Source organism: Annulohypoxylon truncatum, assembly GCF_022578515.1.
Source record: "Annulohypoxylon truncatum strain CBS 140777 unplaced genomic scaffold F4807scaffold_42, whole genome shotgun sequence".
Taxonomy (NCBI): domain Eukaryota; kingdom Fungi; phylum Ascomycota; class Sordariomycetes; order Xylariales; family Hypoxylaceae; genus Annulohypoxylon; species Annulohypoxylon truncatum.
In genome coordinates, this window is record NW_025953828.1 from 220,495 (window position 1) to 246,133 (window position 25,639).

At 30.6% G+C, this 25,639-nt stretch overlaps 6 protein-coding genes across 6 annotated transcripts; 4 read left to right on the plus strand and 2 right to left on the minus strand.

Annotated features, from left to right (window-relative positions):
• Positions 1 to 268: 268 nt before the first annotated feature.
• On the plus strand, positions 269 to 1,557 carry F4807DRAFT_442969 (lytic polysaccharide monooxygenase). Its single transcript, XM_047999516.1, has 2 exons — positions 269 to 725; positions 914 to 1,557. The coding sequence occupies exons 1-2, from the start codon at positions 444 to 446 to the stop codon at positions 1,544 to 1,546; spliced, it is 915 nt and encodes a 304-aa protein (XP_047850060.1). The 5' UTR covers positions 269 to 443; the 3' UTR covers positions 1,547 to 1,557.
• A 12,292-nt stretch (positions 1,558 to 13,849) lies between these two features.
• On the plus strand, positions 13,850 to 15,741 carry F4807DRAFT_442975 (uncharacterized protein). Its single transcript, XM_047999517.1, has one exon. It carries the CDS (start codon positions 14,549 to 14,551, stop codon positions 15,542 to 15,544), a length of 996 nt encoding a protein of 331 aa, XP_047850061.1. The 5' UTR covers positions 13,850 to 14,548; the 3' UTR covers positions 15,545 to 15,741.
• A 2,069-nt stretch (positions 15,742 to 17,810) lies between these two features.
• F4807DRAFT_442976 (uncharacterized protein) lies at positions 17,811 to 18,511 on the plus strand. Its single transcript, XM_047999518.1, has 2 exons — positions 17,811 to 18,267; positions 18,332 to 18,511. Exons 1-2 carry the CDS (start codon positions 18,084 to 18,086, stop codon positions 18,448 to 18,450), a joined length of 303 nt encoding a protein of 100 aa, XP_047850062.1. The 5' UTR covers positions 17,811 to 18,083; the 3' UTR covers positions 18,451 to 18,511.
• Positions 18,512 to 18,746: 235 nt separating this feature from the next.
• F4807DRAFT_442978 (Conidiation protein 6-domain-containing protein) lies at positions 18,747 to 19,656 on the minus strand. The gene is made up of 2 exons (XM_047999519.1): positions 19,228 to 19,656; positions 18,747 to 19,167 (listed from the first exon to the last, which is right to left on the minus strand). Exons 1-2 carry the CDS (start codon positions 19,424 to 19,426, stop codon positions 19,025 to 19,027), a joined length of 342 nt encoding a protein of 113 aa, XP_047850063.1. The 5' UTR covers positions 19,427 to 19,656; the 3' UTR covers positions 18,747 to 19,024.
• Positions 19,657 to 19,775: 119 nt separating this feature from the next.
• On the minus strand, positions 19,776 to 21,551 carry F4807DRAFT_442981 (Clavaminate synthase-like protein). The gene has a single exon (XM_047999520.1). The coding sequence runs from the start codon at positions 21,439 to 21,441 to the stop codon at positions 20,371 to 20,373; it is 1,071 nt and encodes a 356-aa protein (XP_047850064.1). The 5' UTR covers positions 21,442 to 21,551; the 3' UTR covers positions 19,776 to 20,370.
• A 456-nt stretch (positions 21,552 to 22,007) lies between these two features.
• F4807DRAFT_282043 (casein kinase II regulatory subunit-domain-containing protein) lies at positions 22,008 to 23,348 on the plus strand. The gene is made up of 2 exons (XM_047994696.1): positions 22,008 to 22,325; positions 22,408 to 23,348. Exons 1-2 carry the CDS (start codon positions 22,167 to 22,169, stop codon positions 23,242 to 23,244), a joined length of 996 nt encoding a protein of 331 aa, XP_047850065.1. The 5' UTR covers positions 22,008 to 22,166; the 3' UTR covers positions 23,245 to 23,348.
• Positions 23,349 to 25,639: the final 2,291 nt, after the last annotated feature.

Consider the following 25,639-nt stretch of genomic DNA (forward strand, 5'->3'; position numbering starts at 1 on the left):
CCAAGATTTATCCTTATTATTAACGTTGTCTTGAAGGCCATTCTTTGTGTGAATAGCTTCCATGAAAGGGCCACGAAACAAGTCAACAAACGGCCTTGTTAGATTCCTTTACTATGCAATCTGTTCATGATCAAAAGTTTTGTTCCTTTTATCCCAGGGGCTTATTTATAAAATTTTACCTAATTAGAGTTTGAATCACTGCTTACTAATGAGACTACCCCTTTTTACCCCTTTTTACTTTAATCTGACCTATCATGAATTTCAGAATACCACATCTAAGAGTAGGTTTTACGCTACTCTCGCATTTAGCTGCTGCTCACGTCATCCTCGAGACTCCTAAGCCCTTTCGTTTTGTTCAATATGGACCGAGTAATCCAATTTCACCAACGGGCTCGGACTTTCCTTGTAAAATACCAGCTGGCAAAACATTTGAACTTGACGGCATGCCAACAGTTATGGCCATAGGAGATGAACAGACAACTACGTTTTCTGGCAACGCGGTACACGGGGGAGGCTCTTGTCAACTAAGCCTGGCAGGTCCGGTCCACAACGGTTCTTGGGCAGATTACCCCTTAAGGAATTCCAACTGGAAAGTAATCCATTCAATTGAAGGTGGGTGTCCAGCGCGCAACCAAAAAGGAAACATTGATGGCCCAAATCCGAATAAGTACTCATTCAAGATACCGGAAGGGATCGAGCCTGGAGACTACATATTTTCATGGACTGTAAGTACCAACCCAGCTATTTCCTACCTTATTCACATTCCCTTTATCCTCTGCAACCTCATCCTCCCCCTTTTCCCAAAATCCCTTTCGAACTCTACCTAGATCATCCCACTTTCGGGATTTGATACCCTATCCCCATCCCAGATGATCTCAGACTATAGACCATAATGCTAACTTAAATATGAAAGTGGCTAGCTCGAATCGGCGGGGAACCGGAATACTACCAAAATTGCGCCCCGGTAACTGTAACCCCCTCCAAGATCAAACGCAAGACTAAATCAGAGCGTCGAGCATATCTTGCTAGGAGGACGGAGTTTCCCGAGCTCTTCATGGCCAACATGGGAGAAGTCTCAGGAGGTTGTACAACTGAAGATGCTTTGAGAGAACAGCTTGCTATTGCGTTCCCCGATCCGGGTCTCTCAGTTGACCACCCAGAAGGGACCGCGAATTTGTTTAAGCAGCAATGCGATGGGAACCCGCGGGCGAGAAAGGGTCAGGGCGAAAATTTTGAGGCTAAACCGACCTCTACGCTAACGGAAGGATCATCGCCCGTCTTCTCTTCTACTTCAGCCTCCGTTACTTCAGCTTCTTCGACAACCTCGTCATCGTCCGCTAAGGTAATATCGACCCTCACATCTGATCCAGTAGTAATTACTACCTCGCCTTTTGAAACATGTATCGAGGGCCATCTTACTTGTCTTGAAGACAGCACTCATTTTGCAATATGTACTGGTGGGCAGCTAACGGCTCCCCAGCCTGTACCGGCTGGATTCAAGTGTAGGGCTGGGTCTAGTATCGGACTTGACACTTACCCAGCATAACGTTCTTTTCCTTGTCCATAGAATAGTTAAGGTTGCTCTCACATTCCAAGACTACCGAACAAGTTTCGTTGTTGGAGTGCTGTTACATCGTAACCAACCCGTAATTATGCTAAGAGTTATGAACTTCCCTGCCTTAGAACCACCTTTCAAAGTAATTATTTGTTAAACATGAACTGATCTTTTAGAATTATCGGTTACTAAGCTTCGTGATAGTCATATTCTATGCAGGTTTTGTTTCTCCGCAACGTCGTATGCAGCTTGGTTATTTCTCTGGTTTAATATGACAGGTTCCGGGATGACCTCCAATGAAACATGATAGTAATAATCCGGGGAAACAGGTTACTCTGTTCAGATCCTCGGGTTGCCCTATGACACCGAATACACCGAAAGCAGTTGAGCAGGGCATGCGATATATCGACCTCCTAAATCCGAGACAGTAAAGGAAATACAGGGACGTTTGGAAGAAGTGTAGTATCTCCGCCGGGGGTCTACAACCCCTTGTACAAAACTTAGTACCGTACGCCTTAAATAATATGATAACAATATGCTAGGCATAGGCTACGTCACTCTATGGTAAATACAAAACTAGCCTTTTGCAGATCCGACTAGAAGAATTCGGCTTTCGGTCTGGGGAATTCGTAACTTGTGACCTCGATGCCTGTCAGATATAAACGCAGGGCGGAAGCCAAGGTCAGACGCGGGAGCTAGGGATCACTAGCAAGCATTAAAGTGCTGACATAGTGGGACTTGGTGTTGATTTTGAAATGCCATATAACTACCGTGGGTAGGTATTGTAAGCGCTACTTACCGCGTAATTTCATCTGGGTATTGGACACGCGTTACATACTAGGAAACGTCTACACTAGGCATTCTGCATGTTATGCACTGATGTAGGTGCATAAGTCTCAAAGAGAGATACTCGATCGGATCATCGAGCACAGAGCGCTAAGATTTCCGTGAACGGCCCGGAGTGATGGATCAGCAGTTTACCATGAAGTTCCTACTTTTTTCTTCACTATATTGGCAATAGACATGCTGGGAAACGCTGGCTCGGGACTGCTCAGGCTCAGGTAATCTGGTCAATGATCACCCGTAACCGTGTCCCCGAACCCCTAGCGAGCCCCCGTTATCCTACCCACAGGCCGACGGGGCTAGAACTTTGTAGACCTCACCATAGGCCCACATCGGGCTACAAATAAGCAGGGCTACGAAAGAAAACCATGTCATTGGTGGATAGTGCCGAACGCGAATGAATGAACGGGTTGCCCTCTTAACTGGCGCCGATCGTTATTGCGAGGTGGTTCCAAGGTTGTGATTGACGACCAGGTTCTTCGGACACCCACATCCATGGTAACATAAAGTTGATAGTGAGGCATGCATTGTTCGTGAAGCAGAATCGACGATGCCATCGGTTTGATGCCGGAAACCATCCGAAAGTTGAAACTCGCTTGGATCACGATATGGTCGCTATCTTACTTGCCGTATTGGTAAAAAAAAATGATTGATCACGGCCCCACGATAGTGGTCAACGCAACAATAACCAGGACCCTAGAATGGGGGTCATCACCGCGTACATAGTACACGACAGCTGGAATCGTGAGGGTGATGACCAAACTCCGCCCTTCCGCCCTCACAAGTGGTGTTGATTCCTGAGTAAACATGTTGATAAGTGCTACTGTTAACAACCGCGCCAAGCGAGTCATTGAAGAGGCATTAAAACTATCGCATACCTACGCAAGCGCCGCATTCGAATTCCACTAAGTGGAAGCAAGTCTCCCGCACTATCGCCATCACTCACACGGAACCGATAGGGCTAATGACCTAGCTGGTTAGCGTACAGTTATCACAAGATGTTGTTTCTACACTATGCCCGACTTTTAGGAGGGTTATTGTCACAGGTTAAGAAAAAAAAAAAAAGATTTCCGAATTGGGACTAGTAAGATTACTGAGGTAAACAAGAAAAAATTAAGGGTATTATTATATTATAACCATTAATAATTATATAATAATTATAAAAAAAAAATAAAAAAAAATAATTATAATATAATATAATAAAATATAATTATAAAAAACATAAATAATTATAAATAAATATTAAAATTTTATATAATTTATAATATATAATATAAACTTTAATTAATTATTTTTTTTTAATAATATTATTTTACGTTAATTATTTTATTATAATATAACTTTAATTATTTTATTTTATTTTAATTAAATAATGTAATTTAATTAAATTAATATTTAAAAAAAAATTATTTTTAAATATTTAATAAAATATTTAATTTTATTTAAATTATATTTAAATAATATAATTATTAATAATATTTTTTTATTTATAATATCGTAATAAAATTATAACCGGTATATAATTTTATTTAATTTTATTATAATAATAATAATTATTTTAAAAAAATGTAATTAACGTTTTTAATATTAAAATTAATATTAAAATTAATATTTAAAATTTTTAAATTATTTTTTTTTAAAAAATTAAATAATTATATAAATAAAAAAAATTAATTTTTTAAAAAAAAACGTAAACTTTTATAATAATTTTATTAATAATTAACTTTTTTTTTATTAAATAAATTATATTTATTAAAAAATTATATAAAATAAAAAATATTTATATTATTTATTATATTTATATAATTAAAATTTTTTAAAATATATAATTTAATAATATTTAAAAATTTTATTTCGCTATTTTTTAAAAAACTTTAATAATTTTTATTTAATTTAAAAAATTTTATATTAAAATTTATATTATTTATTTTTAATATTTATAACGATATAAATAATAATAAATTTTTTTAATTTATTTTTAAAAATTATTAAAATATTATTTATAAACTTATATTCCGAATTAATAAATTAAAACGTAATTATATATTTTTTTATAAAAAATTTTAAAATATATTAAATAATATAATAAATATATTTTAAATTATTAATAAATAATTTTAATTTTTAAAATTATTAAAAAAAAAACTTTAATATATAAAATTAATATTATAAAATATTAAATAATTAAATAATAAAATTAAAATATAAAACGAATAAAATATTAAGTTATTAATTTTATTATAACGTAAATAAATTAATATAAAAAATAATAAAAACTTAAAAATATATAATAATATATACGAATATAAAAATAATAATAATAAATACGGGTATAAATTAATAAATAAAAAAAAATATAAAAATTTAAATAAAAAAAAAATAAATAAAAATTACGTTTTTAAAAAACAATATAAAAATTATATTTAATTAAACTTTATTTAATAATAATTTAATTTAAAATCTTAAATTTAAAGTTATAAATAAAATTTTTATTAATTATTAAATTATTTTTTTATTAAATTTTACGAACGTATTAAAACTTTTTATTTTAACGTTAAATATATTTTATAATTATTTATGTACGTTTTTATTAAAAAATTTAAATAATAAAATATAAATGTTTTAAACGAACGATATTTTAAGTTATTTATTTTTTATAATAAAATTTAAAAATATTAATATTAATTATATTAATATAATATAAATAATTATAAATTAATGTATTTTAAATTATATTATTAATTTTTATATAATTAATAAATTTAATAATATTTTAAAAAATTTAAGTTAATTTTTTATTATTATTATAATATTTAATATTATAATAAATAAGTTTAAAATAAAGTTTTTTATATTTTAATGAAAAAAAAATAATAAAAGTTATAAATTTATTATTTATTTAATTAAAAATTTTTATTTCCGGAAAAAATAAAATTATTTAAAATTTTATATAAATATATTAAACATTTTTAAATAAATAATAATAAAAAAATCACTATTTATAAAATTTATTATAAAAAAATACTCACAATATATATTATATAAATTATTCGTTAATAAATTACCGCGCCGGATATAATTTTTATAAAGTTTATTTTAATATATTTTAATTATTATTTTAAATAATTAAAAATAAAAACCTCGTAAATAAAGTTATAAAAAACATAAAAAAAAATAATTATATAATTTATAAATAAATATAATTTTTATAATAATTTATAAGTTATATAATTTAATTATTAAATTCATTATTTAATATTTTAATATATACGTTTATTTTTTATTCTTTTTTATTTAATAAAATAAATGAAAATTTTTAATTATAAATTATAATTTTAATTATTTAATATTATTTATTAATTTATATTATCGTATAATTTTATATATATCGCTTTTATTTTAAAAAAAACGAATTAATATTTTTATTATTTTTATTTTTATTATTATTAATATTAAACATATTATTAATTTTAAAATTAATTAATATAAGTTTTATTAACGTTTAAAATGCCGTAATACGTATTTAAAATACGCTTAAACTTACCGAAGATATTTAATTTTTTACCGATAATTTTAATTTTTTTTATAACGTTATTTTTTTTTTAATCGGTGGTAATGGTTTTTTTAAAATTCCTTAAATTTTTTAAATTATTAAATAATAAAAATTATTTTTAATAATAACCATATAAATAAAAAAACATTCGAATAAAATTTCCGGCTTATATTTAATTTTAATAATTAAAAACTTTTTAAGTTTTTTAATGATTTTATTTAAATAATAAATATATTTATTATTAATAAAAATTAATTTATTATTTTTAATTATTTAAATATATTATTTCTTAATAAATTTATTAAATAAAAAATATATATAAAAAATATATATTTTTTTATAAAATAAATTATTTTTATTTTAATTATTAAATAAATTAAAATAAAATTAAAATTTTATAAATATATTATAATTTCTTAATTTTTTTATTTAATTTTTATTTAAAAAAAATATAATAAAATTAAAATATAAATAAATTTTACCTTGAAACGAATAATTAATTTATTACTTTTATATAATATTATTTACATTATTAAATAATTATACATTTATTAATTTATTATATATATTATTAAAGATTAATTTAAATATAAATGGGAATAATTAAATTTATAATTAAATATTTACGAAAAATGTAATAATTAACGTTTATTAAATATTATTTATTTTTAAATTATTTTTAAGTTTTATTTAAAATTTCCACGGGTATAATATTTTTTAAATTATTATTAATTTATTTTATTATTATTTATAATTACCAGGATTAAATATATAAACGGAAATAAAATTATTTAACTTTTTAAAATAATAATATAAGTTAAAACTTTAACTTTTAATAATAATTATAATTAATTATAATAATAAAACTTATATTATAAAAAATAATTTATAATTTTTATATTTAATTAATTACTTTTTACGGTTTTTTTTTTAATTAATATAATTTTATTAATAAACGTGATTTTAAAATTTAATTTTATATATATAATATTATAATTAATTTTAAAAAAAATATTAAAAATTAAAAATATAATAATAATTACGTGGCGGTTATTTAAATTAATATAAAAAGTTATTAAATATTAATAATAATTAATATTAAAATATATATAATAAAATATTAAAATATGCGTGATAAAAAATTAAAAATTTTTTTAAAAAATTCTTAAGTTTATATAATTTTTTATATATGCGTAAAATAATTTTTTTAATCTTATATTTATTTTCGAAAAATATTTATATTATATTATTATAATATAATTTATAATTAAATAATTAATTTTAATATTAAAATATATTTTAATGTTTTAATATAATTTTATTTATTTATAATAATTAAATATAAATATATAAAATTTATTATAATGTTTATTAATTTTTATATTTTTTAACATTTAATTTTAATTATATTTATTATTATAAAATATATATATTTTAATTAATATAAATATTTTAATTATATAATATAATATATAATAATAAATTAAAAAATATTATATTTAAAACTTTTATATAAATTACATTATATAAAATATTTTTTCTTATATATAAATAAAGTTTTATTTTAAAAATTTTAATATTTATATAAATTATTTATATTTATTAATTAATTATTTATTTAATTCATTATTTATAATAATTAATAAATAATAAATTTCCGGGTATTATTAAATTAAATTATATTTTTTAATTTATATTTTTATAAATGTTTAATTAAATAATATGAATTTACGAAAACGTTATAAAATTATTATAAATAAATTATTATATAACATTAATAATTATATTAATAATTAAATAAATTTTTAATATAAATATTAATTATATTTTCCGTTATATATTTTTAAAAACGTATAAATTAATTTAATATATATATAATAAAAATTAAAAATATTACACGTAATAAAATAATAATTAAAAGTTATATAATAAATAAAACGAAAATTAAAAACGTTATATTAAATAAAATAATAATTTAAAACATTATATTAAGTAAAGTAATAACTTTATTAAATATATAATATTAAACTTAATAATATAAATGTTAAAAATATTTTTTAAAACATTATAAAAAATATAAATTTAAATTTTAAAAAAAAAAAAAAAAATTTAAAGCGAAATTTTTTTTTTACTTTATTAATAATTATTATAAAGTTATTTATATTTTTAATTTTTAATATATTACTTAAAATAAAAATAAATTCCCGTTAAATTAATATTATTTATAAATGGTTTAATGTTTATTTAATAATATTTATATTATATTTTATAATTTATTATTTATTTAAATTCAAAATAAATTAAATAAATTTTTTAAAAAAAATTTTAATATATTTTTATCGGATTTTAATAAAACGTTATATCGATATAATTATTTAAATTATTTCCTTAAAAACATTAAACTCGTATATATATATAATAAATATAAATAATTAATGGAAAAAAATTAAATGTTTTTTAATTATTAATTAAATATATTACGAATATTTTATATATATTTATTTTTTTTTATATAAAAAAACTTTATTTATTAAAAAAAAAATTCTTATTTTTTAAATATATTTTTAAAATAATAATTAAAATAATTCTTAATTTATTATTAAATAAATTAACGAATTTTTCTTATTAAAAAATAAAAAAATATATTAATATATTCGTAAATAATATACCTTATATTATATAAATATTACTTCGAAATATTTAAAATATATTTAAAAAAATTCATGTCGTATAATATAATTTATAAAAACCCGAACTAAAAAACTTTTTATTATTTTTTAATTTATATAAATCTATTATAATAAAAACATTTTTATTTTTAAAAATATATAATTATTTTTATTATAATATTTAATTAAATAATAATTTTTAAAATATATAATTTAAAAAAAATAACATTTTTTTATTTAATATAATATTAAATTTAATTTATATTAAAAATATTATAATTAAATATGCCGAATAAACGGGTTATATTTTTAAATAAAATATTTTAAACTTAATATATAATAATTATAAAAAAAAACATTTTAATTTTAATAAATTATAAATTATAAATAATTATAATATATAATAAAAATAAAAAAAAATTTATTAAAAAGTGGAAAATATATTATTTAATAATAATATTAATTATAATCATGAAATTTTTAATATTAATTTAATTATTAATTTTATTAATAAAAGGAATAACGTTAATATATTTTATATAATAATTTTTTCCGGGTTTTTTAATGTTATTATTAAAAAAATAAACGATACGTAAAAAGTTATATTTATTTAATAATTTATAAATATTAAATTTCATGGTTATTAAATTAATAATAATTAAAAAAATATCGTTAAAAAAATATATAAAAGCCGGTTATATTTTTAAATATTTTTAAGGATATAATTTTTAAATTATAAAGATTTTTATTATTTTGTTTTAATTTTTATTATTATTTTTTTATATAGGTTAAATGGTTCGTTAGTTATAAATAATATAAAAAAAAAATAAATAAAATATAAAAAGAAAAATTTTATATAAAAATTATATAATTTATTCCTTTTAATAATTCATTAATAAATTAAAATATATATTTATTAATTATTTTATAATTATAATTAAATGGCGATTAAATTATATTAATATAAAACCGTTGCCGTTATATATTTCATATTTTTTTTCTTAATTTTTAATCGTATAATTAAAAATAATAATGTTTATATTAATAAAATATAAATAAATAAATTATCCTTTAAAGTTATAAAATAAACTTATAAAATAATAATTAAAAAATAATTAATAATAATAAATTAAAAACTTTATAAAATATATAAAATTTTTAATTTAAATATAAATATATTTTTATAATAAATTATAATATTTAATTAATAATAATTATTTATTAATAAAAAAAAAGTTTAAATAAAAAATAAAATTAAAAATATAATTTTAAAATATAACCCCCCCGTAATATAGTTTATTTTAAATTTTAATAATATGTTTTTATTAATATAAATAAAAATAGGGAAAAAATTTCGTAATAAACGTTATTTAAAACGATTATAAAAATAATTAAACGAATATATTATTAATAAATACCATGTTTAATAAAAGGAAATAAATTAAAATTTTATTATATTTATTAAATAATTTTACATTTATATTTAAATATTTTTTAATAAAATTATTTATACGTTAATTTAAAATAATATTTTTAAATTTATAAATAATTATTTTAAAATTATTAAAATAAATAACCGTAAGGCTTTTTATTTTCACGGGTTTTTTTAATTTTTTAATAATATTAATTTTTTAAGTTTTTTCTTTAATTTTATGAATTACGGGATTAACGAAGAAATTAATGAATTTATCCGTTATATTAATGAATATTTTTAAAAAAACTTTAATTATAAAATATTAAATAAAAAACATTTAATAAAAAATTAATTAAAAACTACGGAAAAATTAAAATAAAATTTAAATTAATTTAAAGTTAAATAAGAAAAAAAAACTTATTTTATTATTATAATAATTTAATTATATAAATGTACGTTTATATGTTTTAAATATTTAATAAATAATTAACGAAAATTAAAAAAGGAAAAACGGTAAATTATATTAATTCGAATACCTTTAAAATCCGGTTAATAAAATTTACATTAACTTTAAAAAAATCTTAAAAATTACCCGTTAAAATATTAATTATGTTTATTAAAATAAAATTATTATTATAATATTACGTTATAATTATAATTTTATTTTTATTTTTATTATTATAAAAATATTAACGTTATTATAATATATTATTAATTATATAATTAATAATTATTTATTAATTAATTAAAGATTTATTAATTTAATTATTTATTTTAATTTTTTAATAAAATATTTTAAATATATTAATTTATAAAATTAAATTAAAAAAACATGAAATTTTATAATTAAGGTTTTTAATTAAATATTTATTAATTAAAAACTTTTTACGTTTAAAATATATAATTATATATTAAGTTATAAAATGTTTTATTATTTAAAAATAAAATAACGTTAAATATATTTTAATATAATATATTTCACCGTTCGGAAAAAATAAGAACATTTATAAAATCTTACGTTTAAAACGACCGATAATAATAAAAATTTAATTATAAAAAAAATTATATTATACTTTATAATTAATATTAAATTAAATTTATATTAAACTTATAAAAAATAAAGTTTTTAATTTATAAATATATATTTATACGATTATATTACGATTATTAATATTATATTAAAACTTAAATATTAAATAAAATAATATACCGAATTTTATAATAATTTAAAAAATAAATAATTTTATTAATAAATTATTAAATAAAAAAAAATGTTTACTTTAATAATAATAAATATATATTCGTTAAATTTTTAAAATAAAAAAATATATTATTATTTCGTTATTATTCGATTAAAATTATTCGTGTTTTAAAAAAGGTTTTTATTAAAAAATTCCGGTATTATTATAAATATATAAGAAAAATTTATTTAAAAAACGTTAAAATAAATTTAATTTTATAACGATAATTTTAATTTATTACGAAAAAATTATAAAAATATATAACGTAATAAAAAAATATAAATTAATTAAATGAAAATTAAATAAATGCGTGTAAATAATAATTCCGATAATAATTTTTAAAATTTAAATAATATTAAAAAAAAAAAAACGAGGAAATTAAAAATAAAAAAAAAATAAAAAAATTTAATTATTTTATAAAAGGCATTAATATTTATTTTTAAAAATCTTTTATAATTAAAACCTTATTATTTAAACTTAAAATATAATAATTTATACGTAACTTTATAATTAATAACGTTAAAAAAATAAATAAAATATTTATTAATTTTAAAATAAATTAATATATAAATATATTAAATAATAATAATTTTACGATATTAAGTTTAATAATAAAAAATAACGTGATTATTAAAATTATTATAAATAATATTAAAAATTAAAAAAACGAATTTAATGTATTTAATATAATAAAATTATACGAAATAATAAATGTTATAAACGAATTAATTAATGTAAATATTAAATTTTCCGAATTAATAAAAATAATATAAATTTATAAATTATTAAAAATAAACGATAATTTAATAAATGTGTAATTAATTAATAAATCGGTTATTTATTTAATACGTATTATAATTAAATACGATTTTAATTAAATATAAATTAACGTTAATACGGTTTTAATTTAAAACGAAAAATTAAATTTTAAATAAATAATATTTTTAAACATTATATTTTAATATTTTAACGTAATTAATTATATGCGATTTAAAAAAAATAACGATAATAATAAATAACCGAATAAACTTTTTTAATTATTTTATTATTTAAGTGGTAAAAAAAAAATAAAAAAAAACGTTATTATTTACATATTAATTAAAATTTTAAAAAAAAAAAATAACCGCCGTTATATTAAAATTATAATAACGTTAAATTATATAAAAATATATATTAATAATATAATAATTTATTTCGTTATAAGTTTTTTTAAAACGGTTAAAAAAATAATTTTAATTAATAAAATTAATAAATAAAAAAATACGAATATTTTAATAATTAACGAATGTTTAATAATATTCGGTTCGTTTTTTTTAAAAATTAATAAATAATTATAAGCTTTAAAAAAATAATTAAGTATAAATTTTAACGGTATTTTAATAATTATATTTTACGGAAATTTTTATTAATTTATTTTTATATAAAAAAATTTTTTATTTTATTTTAAAAAACTTATAAATAAAATTATATATAATAAAATTAAATAAAAATTTTTTAAATATAATAAAAAATAAGTTTTTATTTATTAATTTTAATTTAAATTTAAATTTATAATATTCTTTAATTAATAAATATAAACGATTAATATTATTTATATAATTTTTTTTTATTAATTATAAAACGAAAAATAAACGATTAATAATATAAATTTATTTAATATTTATTTTATTTATATAAATAATATTAAATTAAATAAAAAATTAAAAGTAATTTATTTTTTAAATTAAATATATTACGTAATTAACTTATAAATAATTTTAACGTTTATAAAAAAAAAAAATTAAAAAATATAAATTTTTTTATTAAGTTATATTTTTTAAAAAAATAAAAAATTAATATTATTATATATTATATACGAAATTATAAATAACTTAAAATTAAAAGTCCCGGTTTATTTTATTTTTATAAAAAAAATATTAATAAATATAATTAAAAATAATTATTAAAAATTAAAAATAATAAATAATATTTAATATATAATTAAAGAATTTATTTTAAATTTTTATTAATTAATTTTTTATTTAAATTACGACGTATTTTTAATAATAAATTTTTTAAAAATAATATTATTATTATTTTTAATAATAAAAAATATACGTTTAATTAATTTACGAAATAATGTTTTCCTCGTTTTTTTTATAAAAATTAACGTTTTAAAAAAAATTAATCGTTTTTTTAAAAAAATTAATTTTATTTTTATATTAATATTTATAATAATAAATTTTAAATTTTAAAAAATAATATTAAAAATAAAATTTTTAAACTTTTTAAATTAAAAATTATTTAAAAATAATTTAAATTTTATTATTATATATATTTAATTATCCCGTGTAATTAATTTAAATAAATTTTATTTATTATTTTTTATAAATTATAAACATTAAATAAATTTTAAATTTCCGCATCGGTTAATAAACGGTATAAAAAAATTAATAAAATTAATTTTAAATATATAAAATATATATAATAAATTAATAATATAAATATAAAAAAATAAAAATTAATTAATTAATAAATAATTAAATATATTAATTCGAATTAAACGAAGTTTATATTTTTTAAATTTAAAAAAACGCCTGGAATACGGGAAAAGATCGGAAAAACCCTTAAAAGTCGGGTTATTATGGTACCCCGACGGGGTGCCCTCCAGTAAAGTATTTACACAATAGCTGCCAACAGCTGGATTGCCTATCTAGGTAGGTTTTTACACTGAGTACACTGAGTTCGGCACAAGATTTACGTAACATATTAAAGATTCACTTCCAAATCTCTAACGAGTTAATAGCCTCTGCTTAAGCTGGTACCTATGATCTCTGAACATAAGACATCCAATAGTTATAGGTCAAGACGACAAATATAAGGCAAGGAGATCTAAACGGGAATCGGAAAGATGCTAGAACGATATCACCTATCATGGTCTATTACGACGATGAAAAGACATAATTTCCGGGGATGCTTCACGTATTTGGTTTTACCTTTTCCGGTACCATGATTGTACGTCAATGGTTCGTGTGGGATGGGCATAAGATGCTTCGATATAGGTATAGCTCAGGGGGGAAAGAGGACCGACCCACGTGATAATTATACAGAAATCGACAGGGGATGAGGGGACTCTTTTTTCATATTTCATATTCACGAGCCAACCACATCTACCTTGACAACTTCATGGCTCTCCCACATTTTACCTTTCCCACATCCCACATCCCGATACCTTAACCTTAATCACCCATACTGTCAAACATCTTCCCTAACTAATACGCCTTGCATTACGCCATGCTCGAGGACGGATCCGTGCAAGACGTGGTCCTGGTGACCCAGCTACCATCGGACTCATGGTTTGAAGGGTTCGCTCTGCGCCCCAATGGCAAAATCCTCACTTCCCGACTAGACGAGCCGGAGCTATACACATTTTATGCGGAGGACCCGGACTCAACACCGGAGCTAATATACAATTTCGAAGAGCACGCCAATGGCTTAATCAACGTGTGCCCATTACCGGGCGGCCACGACACTTACCTCGTCCTATCGGCTATCGTCGACCTAGTTAACATAACATTCGAGGAATTTATCGTATGGCGCGTGCAGCTTAGCCCCGACGACAGCAGTCCGCCCGAGGTGACAAAAGTGTGCGACATTCAAAACACGGGCTTTTCGATTGGCCTCATCCCAGTTACAGAACGCATATTCTTAGTACCGGATTCGTTTAAGAATTGTATCTGGCGCTTAGACATACAGACGGCCGAGGTGTCCTTATTTGTCGCCGACGATACTATGAAGGCTCCTCCCGGCGAGGGCAATTTCTTCGGCCTGAACCGAATGCGCATCACCAAGGAATTCCTATGGTTTACGAATACGAGTGCCGGTATGCTATGTCGTATACCGATTGAGCTCGACGAGTCGGAGGGTATTCGCACGACAGGGGGCGTGCAGATAGTGGCGGACGACATTCCTCACTGCGACGGATTGACCCTGTCGCGAGATCAAACTTCCGTTTACACGGTCAGCTATATGGATGGGCACGTATGGAAAGTCAGCGTCGACCCCGAAACGGGCAAGGCCACGACGAGTGTTGTTATGCGAAGCCTAGCATCGCCGACAGCAGTCGAATTATACTACTTCGACGACAAACCAAAGATGTACATCGTGTGCTGCGGAGAGATCGAGATGAACTGGTTCGTGCAAGATAGCCAAAACCCTTGGAGTGCGATCGCGAACATCAACTCGGCAGTGACCGTAACTGCGGTTACGGTGGAGGAGACGATCGAGTAGGCTTGTGGATGGCGCATCTGGGAGGGAACCGGTGTTCGATTTGGTTTTGCATGCTAGCGCGCATCTATGATCTATGTAATGACTAGCCTTACATTTTACTTATACCCCTGTGGCGTGTCCTAACTACTCATACGCACATTACAAGATAGCATCTAATGAAGAAGAAAAGAAATCTTCAGATTCAAATCCACAAGTCCCCTAAACTGCAGTATGTGCCCACTAATGGCGCCATAGAGAAGACTAAGGAAACCAGAAGAAGGAAAAAATGCACTGCAGCCATGGTCCCTGAATCTCTGGCATCGGGGGTGAAGCCGAAGAAGGCCCTAGTCTCCTTACGTAGAGCAGAAGCTGCTAACGTTTCGGAATTCGGGGTCGCGTCCGGTGCCCAATCTAGCAGTTTAGTTGATCCTTCATACGGTAACTAACCTACCTGCCTAAGGTATGAATATGGTGGGCCATGCTAGCCATGGTGGCCATGGTAACTCATACGGAGACCAGCGATTCTTCGCGTCAGCGAGGCTTTGTAAACCGCTAGCGCCTTGACGCATCATACCTTGTCTTCTGGTCCGGAATCACTTCCCCGCCATGCAGGTTATGTCGTTATGGAAGGATCCTGCCGCCGCTTGCACCTCTGATAATTTAAAAAATTTCCAGAATTCCTTTCTCCTACATATATAATATCAGTATATGTCACCCTCAACAATAATTATATAATCAGTTTAGTTCTGACTAATCCCCCCCAGCATGCTGGTGTTCCTTTTCACCGTACCAAGAACTGAACGATGTCGGAAGTGGCACAGCCGGGACTTGGCCCCCGGTACTGTTATATGTAGCCCAAGAGGTGTCTGGGACCACTCTCATCGCGACCCATGTCGTGCCGAGTCGTCGGTACGAGAACCCTAAACGGAGGCACATATACGGGTAGGTCTAGACGAAAAGCAACCCTCTCGGGCCTCGGGATGAAAGACTTCGAGAAGGAATAGTGTACTACGTACATACGTCCCGAGGTCCTAATACTTAGGCCTCAAAAGACGCCCAGTTCAAGGCTCCACCCACTAGAATTCTGCCAATTATCTTCCTTTCAAGCCCTAGCGCCCTAGCAAGCTCCTTGTAAGGGCTTGTGCGAAGCCTTACATAAATTGTAGTGCAGGCGCTATAGCCAATGAGACTCAGGGGACTGATTCCCCGATGTCTTCTGCCGCTTCGGGACGTACTAGACAAACTAAGTAATGCTAGCAGCTTAGCTTAGCAGCTAGAAAGGGCCGCCTACAGCGAACTTGGTTAGCCTCCCAGCCTCCACGACAGCACGGATCGGCATACCTTCAAACTCATGGAAGTCAGTTCCTGCACATACATATAACCACCACAATCTGGGGTATGATCCCAAATATGCAAACACTTCTGAACTTTCTGTGCTTAAAACAGCACCATGCGGATAGTACCACTCTATATGATACCGTTGCGGTCCCAATTTACCGAGAACTAGAGTATTATCTAGATCTAATCTAGCGCCAGGCACATATGCATGCGTGCCTGTACGTGTACCTCATACATGCAGCTTACGTTCCTTGGCATAGCCCCTCCCTACGAAGCGCAAATTCCTTAGGTAGGGCGGGTGAAACATAGCTAGGTCATTAATAAAGACGTTATGAGTCAGGCTGTACATTGACGTATCCGCCTAAATATGAGGATAATAGACTTTCATATAGCATCAGCACTGCTTAAACTAAATTCCTCTTCACGAACAGTTGACTATTCCTAGACGGTGGAAGTCAATTATGAGCCTCAATGTGGAATTATGGGGAGGATTCTTCGCCATTCCCCTCGAGCTACAGCATAATATACATCACTCAAGACTCTAAAAGCTTTCATCTTAATAAGTTATAAAATAAGTTGTATTGACAGACAATCTACGTAGTACGTGTTGCCCCAACTACGACATGAATTCAAACTAGAGAACTCTTGCGATAATAAGCACCGTCACCTTCTAGCATGCCATGAGATGGGAATATGACAACATGGGATTTTCAATGCTTTGATAAATTGCTTCTAGATAGATAGATAAGGGACTGATCGCAGTCGGAAGGTTAGGTGACGATATATTTGCGTATATGAGACATGTCGTAGTCGTTCAAAGATTTGGAATCGCCATGTAGCATGCAATCCAATGCACAGAGATCTCCCAAGAGAGAGAATCTATGTGTAACATAATGTTGTTTGGTTTTTTTTTTCTTTCCTTTTTTCACTATCTGCTTTCATCCCAGGTGACGTCGATATTGATCAAGACATGTTTCTCGTTACCAACATGGTGCTTTTTCTTATGACGCGACGATGTGTTTCCCAGGACTTCTAGTGCAATCATGTCATTGTCATGATTATCTAATCGATGACATGTTGAACGTCTCCCAAAATAAACATAAGAACGGTCAATGTCCACAGGTAGGTCAATCACAGCATCGACTTACTGAATCCTCAGCTGCTCACAAGCAATAATCATAAACTCTGCTTTGCTGTACTCCCATCCAAAAAGCTATCCACCATGCCGAAGAACGAAGCCGGAAACAGGACTGGAGATGTCTCCGCAGAAGCTCCCGAGGGACGAGTTTACGATGAATCTTACGCTACGAAAGGCCGAGATAGTGAAACTATCCCGGTGGTAAAGGATACTGAGCGCGTTGAGGATCCTATTGATTCTACAACTGCCGATTCCGACAAACAACTAGGTATCTGAGAATTTCTCCATGCACCGTTAGATCCTCTAAGTTCGCTAACTCACTTCCTCGACAGAGCGTGATGATGCCGAGGCTATTGACCAGAAGAACGCGTTGAAGGAGAGAACTCGTGGCAAGAAGCCTGGGGGTTCTTATGAGGAGCCGAGTGACGAACAAATGGGTTTGGTGGAATGATTTTGATAGCACTTGATGAGAACATGGTAGATGTTATTTGAAATATTTTATTTAATCCCCCATTAGTTCCTTAGATGTTGTGGGATATTATTAGAGATGATAGTTTGGTGTGTGTTCATGAGATGTTGTCGGTAGTTATGTGCCTACACATTGTGACCATCAACATAAGGCCGGAGTCGTGAGCTGCTTGTAAGTGTGAGAATAGGTAATGATTATTTACCTAATAACACTTAGTCTATGTTGTCAACCATGCCATAACAATCTTACCTAAACAATATAAAAATTTATGTCACAAGAAATTTCATCACTGTATTCACGTTCATATTTATACATGGAAATAGCATCAATTAACGAGCACTATAATGAGCGAACATTACAACCAATCCCTGGCAACGCTTTTAATGGCCAACTCTCTCTTCAAGCCTCAAGATCACTCAATTTTTCCTTTGCTTTCTCCCTAGCTTCATCAGACACATTCTGGTTGTTGATACTGGCCTTTAACCCACGCACATTAATAACAATGACATCTTAGCTTCCCAATCTCACTATCTACTCAATATGGTTCAGGCAAAACTTACACGTTAGCCGGATCTTTCTGCTCTCCCTGCGCCTCCGCGCCTGGGGCGACTCCGCGAACGTTGTTCGAAGCATCGGTGGGCTCGCCAGTCTCGCTCTCTAGAACTTTTCGGGAATGCTCTTTCGCGGCTTGCGAAGTCCCTTTAACACCATAAGCGAGTCCGATCAACATTCAATTCGTGACTGGAAAGAAGAACTTACGTGGGTTACTGATGGTGGCTTTGTGGCCCCGGTACACGTTTTCCGGGTCTTTCTCCATATCAGCGTCCGCGGGGACTTCCTGCTGAATGTCGCTGTAGTTGTCTTGGTCGGTCATTGTCTTCGTTACTACCTTTGGAATTGCTATAGAAGACGATGGGGAGAAGAACTGTGGTTTTGGTGAAAAGATAATTTGACGCATAGTTAGTTATGTTGCGGTTATAAATAATGAATTCTACGTTCGTTATTGTAGCGGTTTGTTGCCGTCATGATGAGTTTCAGCATGGGAGGTTATGTTCCGGAACGGCTGGCGGCAGATCATGATCTCATAGTGAGGACACCATTTAGTAAGCCAATGATAACATTTCATCTGATATGATCAAGCATTTTGCTTTTTGTGCGACAGTGAGATGTCTGTGAAATATTCGTCCATGCGAAGAGTGTATTTTTTTTTTTTTTTTTTTTTTTGCTCATTATTGTCGTTGTGGCGGACCGGAACAAATATAATGAATCAACATACGGCCACTTGAGATGTGAGAACGGGACTGATGAGGTAATATATTATTTATCTTATCGCTAGTACTTAATGATGATGTTGGAGATCCGATAGAAGTAATTCCTGGACACCCGAATGGAAAACATATCATTATACAGGGTACTGATAATTCTAGGCAAGCAGCGAAGACGGCGTGCCTGAGGATAGATGTGTCCAACTCGAAATCGTGCTTAAAGGGGCTCATCATGATCTTCATGTCGCTATTGCCAGAACATAACTTTCAGTTAGGAGCTCGACTTAAGTGTGAATGGAGGTAGGTGAGTCAGCTGGTAGTTGGACGTAAAACGGTGCAATGAACAGATCATGGTCTCTACAAGATATATGTACCGTGGTTCTGAGCAGATCGAAGTAGAGATCCTCGTGTAACAACGGTGCTGCTATCGCCCTCATCGCCTCCAAATTCATATTGCGGCACCCCTTTCTGCGGTCAGAGTCGGGTTTGAATGCCTTGCGTTCAGGATCTATGCCTTGGGGATCTTAGAAAGGTGGATTGAAAAGAATATTGAGATTTCTGTTGCCCAATTCGGTTCCCCATACTTGCGAACACCTGCACTTTTATTAACAGTACCTATTCACAATGCTTTTAAAGTTTATCTGAACCACCAGTTCACTGAGGCGTTCAAGTTACCCTCTATACCGTCGCTAGCAACGCTATGCCACCAACCCATAGGGACGAACAGGGCATCAGTAGGATTCACGAGTACTTCACTGATAGACGCATCACCCCAAACAGCGTCATGAAGTAATTGACGTTCGCGGCCCCCCATCATCTCTGTGCCTCGTAATCGTGAGCTACCGGTTAGGCCGAGCTCCTTACGGACGCGAATATAGACACCTTCCCCAAGATCTGGTGCCATGAGACGTATCCTCTTGGAACCGACCAGTTGACAAAATAAATTCGGATTTGGATCACGGTGCAGAGGGGTATAAGTCGGTTGCAAACCAAGCCAAATACTGGAACTATACACGTCCCCCTTACCAGCGCGCTTGACAATGTCCGGCACGGGTAAGTCTGCGAAGAGAGGCTCGGGTAGGTGACTTAGATCTGATTGGGCTACATAGAGGTTCTTCAACCGCTTGCTGGGGTCCTTGTTTTCATTGAATTGACATGCGGCCATCATCAGAGCCATTGGGGCATCGAATTGTTGGAAATTAGATGGACTATGACGATAGCTCGCTTCAGTAATTATTGACTTCACTACGGCTTCGACCATCGCAGTCAGTGGAGGCTCTTTATCCTCATGTTGTTTAAGAAGCCATTCCCGAAAATCCGATAAGATTTCATGCTCCGAACCCGACATACTGTGGGGAGAGGTACGGGAAATGGTGAACTCATATGGAAAGATCCTATCTGCAAAGGGTAGGAAGTAAGGTGAAAAGCTGGGGTAGGATCCCGATTCACTGAATTGGAACCATTTCTCATTGGCCGGGAATTTGTGAGAGGCTCGAAGTAGTAACGGAGTTTTGAGATCCCACGCGATTCTGCGAAAGGAATCTATGTCGATCTTTCCTTCTACCGTTTCCACACCGAGATGGTGCCGTTTGTCGGTAAATGTCGACTGAGATCGGGATGGCCCCTTTGTGCGGTGAGAGACATGACCGAATGAGGCCAAGTGTGAGTTGAGTCCGGATTTGCGTATGAGTCTGAGACTGGAGAGCATCTGAAGAAGGTAATCGGAAATATCTAAGCGAAAGAATGATATTCTATTCAGAGCATGTTAAACCGTTGATTTGTTGTCATTTTATGAAGTGAATTGGCTGGGTGTATTGTGTGTTGCAAATAATGGAAAGACGGATATTGGATGAACAACTAAGTCATTTCATGTTATGTAATCCGCACCTTACCTAAAACTGACCTAGGTCAGTATTTGGTGGGACAATGCACAGACCACGTACCCCATAGATGGAATTTGGCTTTGGCTGTTCGGGCAACTGCCCAACCGCAGGCTGCAACTGGCAAGAACTGGGCTGGGCTAGACTGGGCTGAATCCTAATTCTAATCCCTAATCCTAATTTTGGTAGCCTCTCCCACTGCTCCTCTTCTATCCCCGCCAAAACTTCATCCATCCATGTGCATCACCACCATCACCACCGCTTAATCTTCACAATATTGGTTCACCATTGCATGACACTATCTATCTGCTAAAACTTCCTCAGGGGAATAGTTAATTCCACTTTTCTATTCCCGTCCTTCCCTCTTTTCCTTTGCCTCGCTATTCTTCCGCACCATGCAGGTGCCGTAGCTTTTCTCTCTTCCCAACCACGAGAAGCAGACGGTCTGGCGGGGTCCTTCAACACTACACCTCCATCGTCGCTCCCAGATCATTGTAATTCATTCGACGAAGCCGACGATTAGAACCCGTGCGCTCACTTATCTCCTGTCAAAATGTCTTCTTCCTCAGGCACCCCGGAGTCTTGGATCTCTTCCTTCTGCTCCCTCTTGGGCCACGAGTATTTCGCAGAGGTCTCCGAAGAGTTCATCGAGGATGATTTCAACTTAACTGGATTGCAAACGCAAGTTGCCATGTACAAGGAGGCATTGGAGGTAAGCTGGATTTTGTTTTGGAATTTCTATCAAGTTTTTAAAATTCCTCCCTTATATGGGTCTCCACTAATAATTACCCTAGATGATACTCGATGTCGAACCCGAAGACGATGACGAAGAAGACGAGGAAGACGAGGATGAGGAAGACGAATCAATCGAGGGCGTCGACCGTGTGCGACATGGCGAACGACGTAACCATAGCCGGATAGCGAGCGACCTCTCCGTGATTGAGTCATCCGCGGAGATGCTCTACGGTCTTATTCACCAGCGCTTCATCTGTTCACGGGCAGGGATCCAACTAATGTCGGAGAAGTATGAGCTAGGTCATTTCGGCGTCTGCCCTCGTAGTCATTGCGAACTGTCCCGAACTCTCCCCGTTGGCCTCTCCGATATACCAGGCGAAGAGACGGTGAAGCTGTTCTGCCCTTCGTGCCTCGACGTCTACGTACCCCCTAACAGTCGATTCCAGACCGTCGACGGTGCCTTTTTCGGCAGAACCTTCGGCGCTCTGTTTCTCCTTACCTTCCCCGAATATGACCTTACGAAACGAGGGGCCGATGTGCTTGCGAACGCGCGCGTGAGTGATGATGATAAGGATATGCTGAACGGCATGTACACATGCAACATTGCACCCGGCTTAGGCAAAGGCAAGATTTACGAGCCTCGGATCTACGGTTTCCGCGTGTCGGAGGTTGCACGATCAGGTCCGAGGATGCAGTGGCTACGGGACAAACCAGATGATATTACCGACTTAGACGAAGCACGGCGCTACGCGGAGGATAACCCTGACAGCGAGGACGACGACGAAAGCATGAATCTTAATGGACGGCCCGTGCGAAGACTACGGCCGCGGAGACGACATGGCCAGGGAGGAAGCCCCATGGCGTTGGAGACGAACGGTGCAGAGTCCGAACTCTAGGAAAAAGAAGTGTCTATTAGCAGTGACCCGGTCGGCAGTGGTGGCGCTGCCGTCAACCCTACTTCATATGCTTCTGCACCTCAAATCAGACTAAACAGCGGATCGGTCACTGTTCTGACTAAACATAATGAAATGTTTAGGGAGCTGTGATCATCATTCTTCCACCTCTACTCTTTATGTACTCGTCGTTGTCTCAGGCGATAGGGAATTAGACGGCATAGACGATTAGTTCGCGATACCAAATAGGAAACGGAATGAAAGGAATGAAATGAAAACCCCCTATTCTTCTTCTCTTACCTTGCATGGCCGGCGTTGGCAAACAATTTGATGTTCCTAGTCTAGGCCGGCTTTTCTTTGTAGCTTGATCAGCATCAAGGGGGAAGGGGGATAGGTAACAAACTTGGACTCGGATGGGAGCATATGAGATGAGACTTTGTGGACATGTAGTTCGAGTCGTTGATTTTATTTTCAGTCGTACTTGACACTTAACACTGAACACCCCGGGGAGTTGATAATTCTCGTAGGTTGTTGTCGAGTGCCGTAATAAATCCATCCACACGTCCGAGTACGTCAGATACCTACATAGATACCTAAATACATCCGTAGGTATGGCCGAGTAGTGTAAACCAAGATATTGTTGCCAAGATAGACCTGGTATATGGCTGAAACAGAATTTCTCTCTTTAGTTGCTTCATTAAGAAATAGTCGGAGTATCTTCTCAGGCAGGTACTATGCATGGTGATCAATTATTGAATTATGGTAGAGGTGGTCTGGAGTCTACAGCTTATTCAAGGACTGGAGCTAGTTAGACTGCCAGACTGATAGGCCGCGCAAGATCTAATAGAACTTTCATTGCGACAAGGATGTTACGGAGATTAGACGGATAGCCGTAGTATCTCCATGGTCCTCACTGATGTTATCCATGGGTGTAAAAAGCGATGAAGATGCTAGTGGAAGCGAGTCATGAGCTAGACTTCTTGCTAAGAATTATATCGAGTCGGAGGAATACCCTCAAACAATTGAACCACCCACTACAAACGTTCCCTCGTAAAGTTTCTCTAAATATGACTGGCTGTTGTTGAAAACGTCTATGAAAAGATGTGCGGTGATAATACGAACGGAACAATCACGGAATTTTCTCTTCTCCAACTCTATCCACCGTCTCTCCACTAAGCCCCACCAAGTGCGGGTCTTCCTGGTCTCTTACGAAATACCTGTGTAGTACAAACACCCCCACTAACCGGTTCAGCGGTCTACTGCGCAAGTGGACGTCCAAATCTAGATGCCGAGAGGGAGTCACGTGAATGATGCTCACTCTGACGGGACGGGGCGATTATTCCGATTATTTGAAATGATATTACAATAAGTCCCCGAGTCTCGATCCCCGAGCCTCGACAACTGCAACTCTTATATACAGTATTCCATCCCACATTTAGGTATCGAGATATACCGTACCGCGAGCAGGCTGGCAGGCTGGTTTGCTTGTTAGTCATACCGGGCACAGGGAAGAAGCATCCATGGTCCCATGTTACCACAAGATAATGGCGGTCTATTATAGGACGGCGGACCTTGGGTCGGATTGAGGCGTCAAGTTCCACGGCATATGTATGCTGCAGCATTTGAAAGTTGGGATAAGTCATGCGAGGTGTAAGTTGGGGTCAGTCAGTTTTATGTCTCATCGACTATACATACCTGAATTTATATAGATCACACCAATGAACGACTTGCCGGGATTGAGGCTTTTATATACGCTGGCAACACTGGAAATATCAAAAGACCTGAGATGGTGGACTAGATTAAGTAGATGCTAGGACTGCACACGTACGATAATATGAGGATGTATCAGGTTGTTTGACTTTACTACGCAGTAATGCATCTATGTATGTGTAGTGAATGAATGATGTCGGAGACTTTTTTTTCTTTGGTATCCACGCATGCTTACTATCTGTATTAAGACCTAACCCAATCAGCTAAATCCAGCTTATGTAAGCACAACATTAGGCGATATTCTAGACATTCAGTCTCAAATATTCCAGCAATGCGTTTCATATCCACAACTTCAAAGCAGAGTTCATTGTGAACTAGTTGTATTTGCTTTAGGTATCCCGAGTCTCCTCGGACGACTATGGATTATGTAAATTCGCAAAGTTCTATCCCTCCGAACCCGAGATGAGGTGATTAAGAGCCGAGTCTGGGATCCAATGGATAAGCGAATGATCGCTACGGGGGCAAAATACTACTCAGGTAGTATTGTGAAACACGGCCTTATCAAGGGTTGAATCGGACAGGCCAAGGCTTACCGAACCCGCCAATACGGCCCTGCACGGCACAGATACTGTATTATATGGGCATTTTGTATGCAAATACATGCGTATATATGCACGTTATGTAGGTA

What these genes read in the sequence shown, in the direction of transcription:
- F4807DRAFT_442969 (XM_047999516.1), top strand. Translation starts at nt 444, where the DNA reads ATGCCAACAGTTATGGCCATAGGAGATGAACAGACAACTACGTTTTCT. An exon ending in ACTACATATTTTCATGGACT is followed by an intron (nt 726 to 913) that starts GTAAGTACCAAC and finishes TAAATATGAAAG; the next exon opens with TGGCTAGCTCGAATCGGCGG.
- F4807DRAFT_442975 (XM_047999517.1), top strand. Translation starts at nt 14,549, where the DNA reads ATGCTCGAGGACGGATCCGTGCAAGACGTGGTCCTGGTGACCCAGCTA.
- F4807DRAFT_442976 (XM_047999518.1), top strand. Translation starts at nt 18,084, where the DNA reads ATGCCGAAGAACGAAGCCGGAAACAGGACTGGAGATGTCTCCGCAGAA. An exon ending in CGATTCCGACAAACAACTAG is followed by an intron (nt 18,268 to 18,331) that starts GTATCTGAGAAT and finishes CTTCCTCGACAG; the next exon opens with AGCGTGATGATGCCGAGGCT.
- F4807DRAFT_442978 (XM_047999519.1), bottom strand. Translation starts at nt 19,426, where the DNA reads ATGCGTCAAATTATCTTTTCACCAAAACCACAGTTCTTCTCCCCATCG. An exon ending in AGCCACCATCAGTAACCCAC is followed by an intron (nt 19,168 to 19,227) that starts GTAAGTTCTTCT and finishes ATGGTGTTAAAG; the next exon opens with GGACTTCGCAAGCCGCGAAA.
- F4807DRAFT_442981 (XM_047999520.1), bottom strand. Translation starts at nt 21,441, where the DNA reads ATGCTCTCCAGTCTCAGACTCATACGCAAATCCGGACTCAACTCACAC.
- F4807DRAFT_282043 (XM_047994696.1), top strand. Translation starts at nt 22,167, where the DNA reads ATGTCTTCTTCCTCAGGCACCCCGGAGTCTTGGATCTCTTCCTTCTGC. An exon ending in TGTACAAGGAGGCATTGGAG is followed by an intron (nt 22,326 to 22,407) that starts GTAAGCTGGATT and finishes TAATTACCCTAG; the next exon opens with ATGATACTCGATGTCGAACC.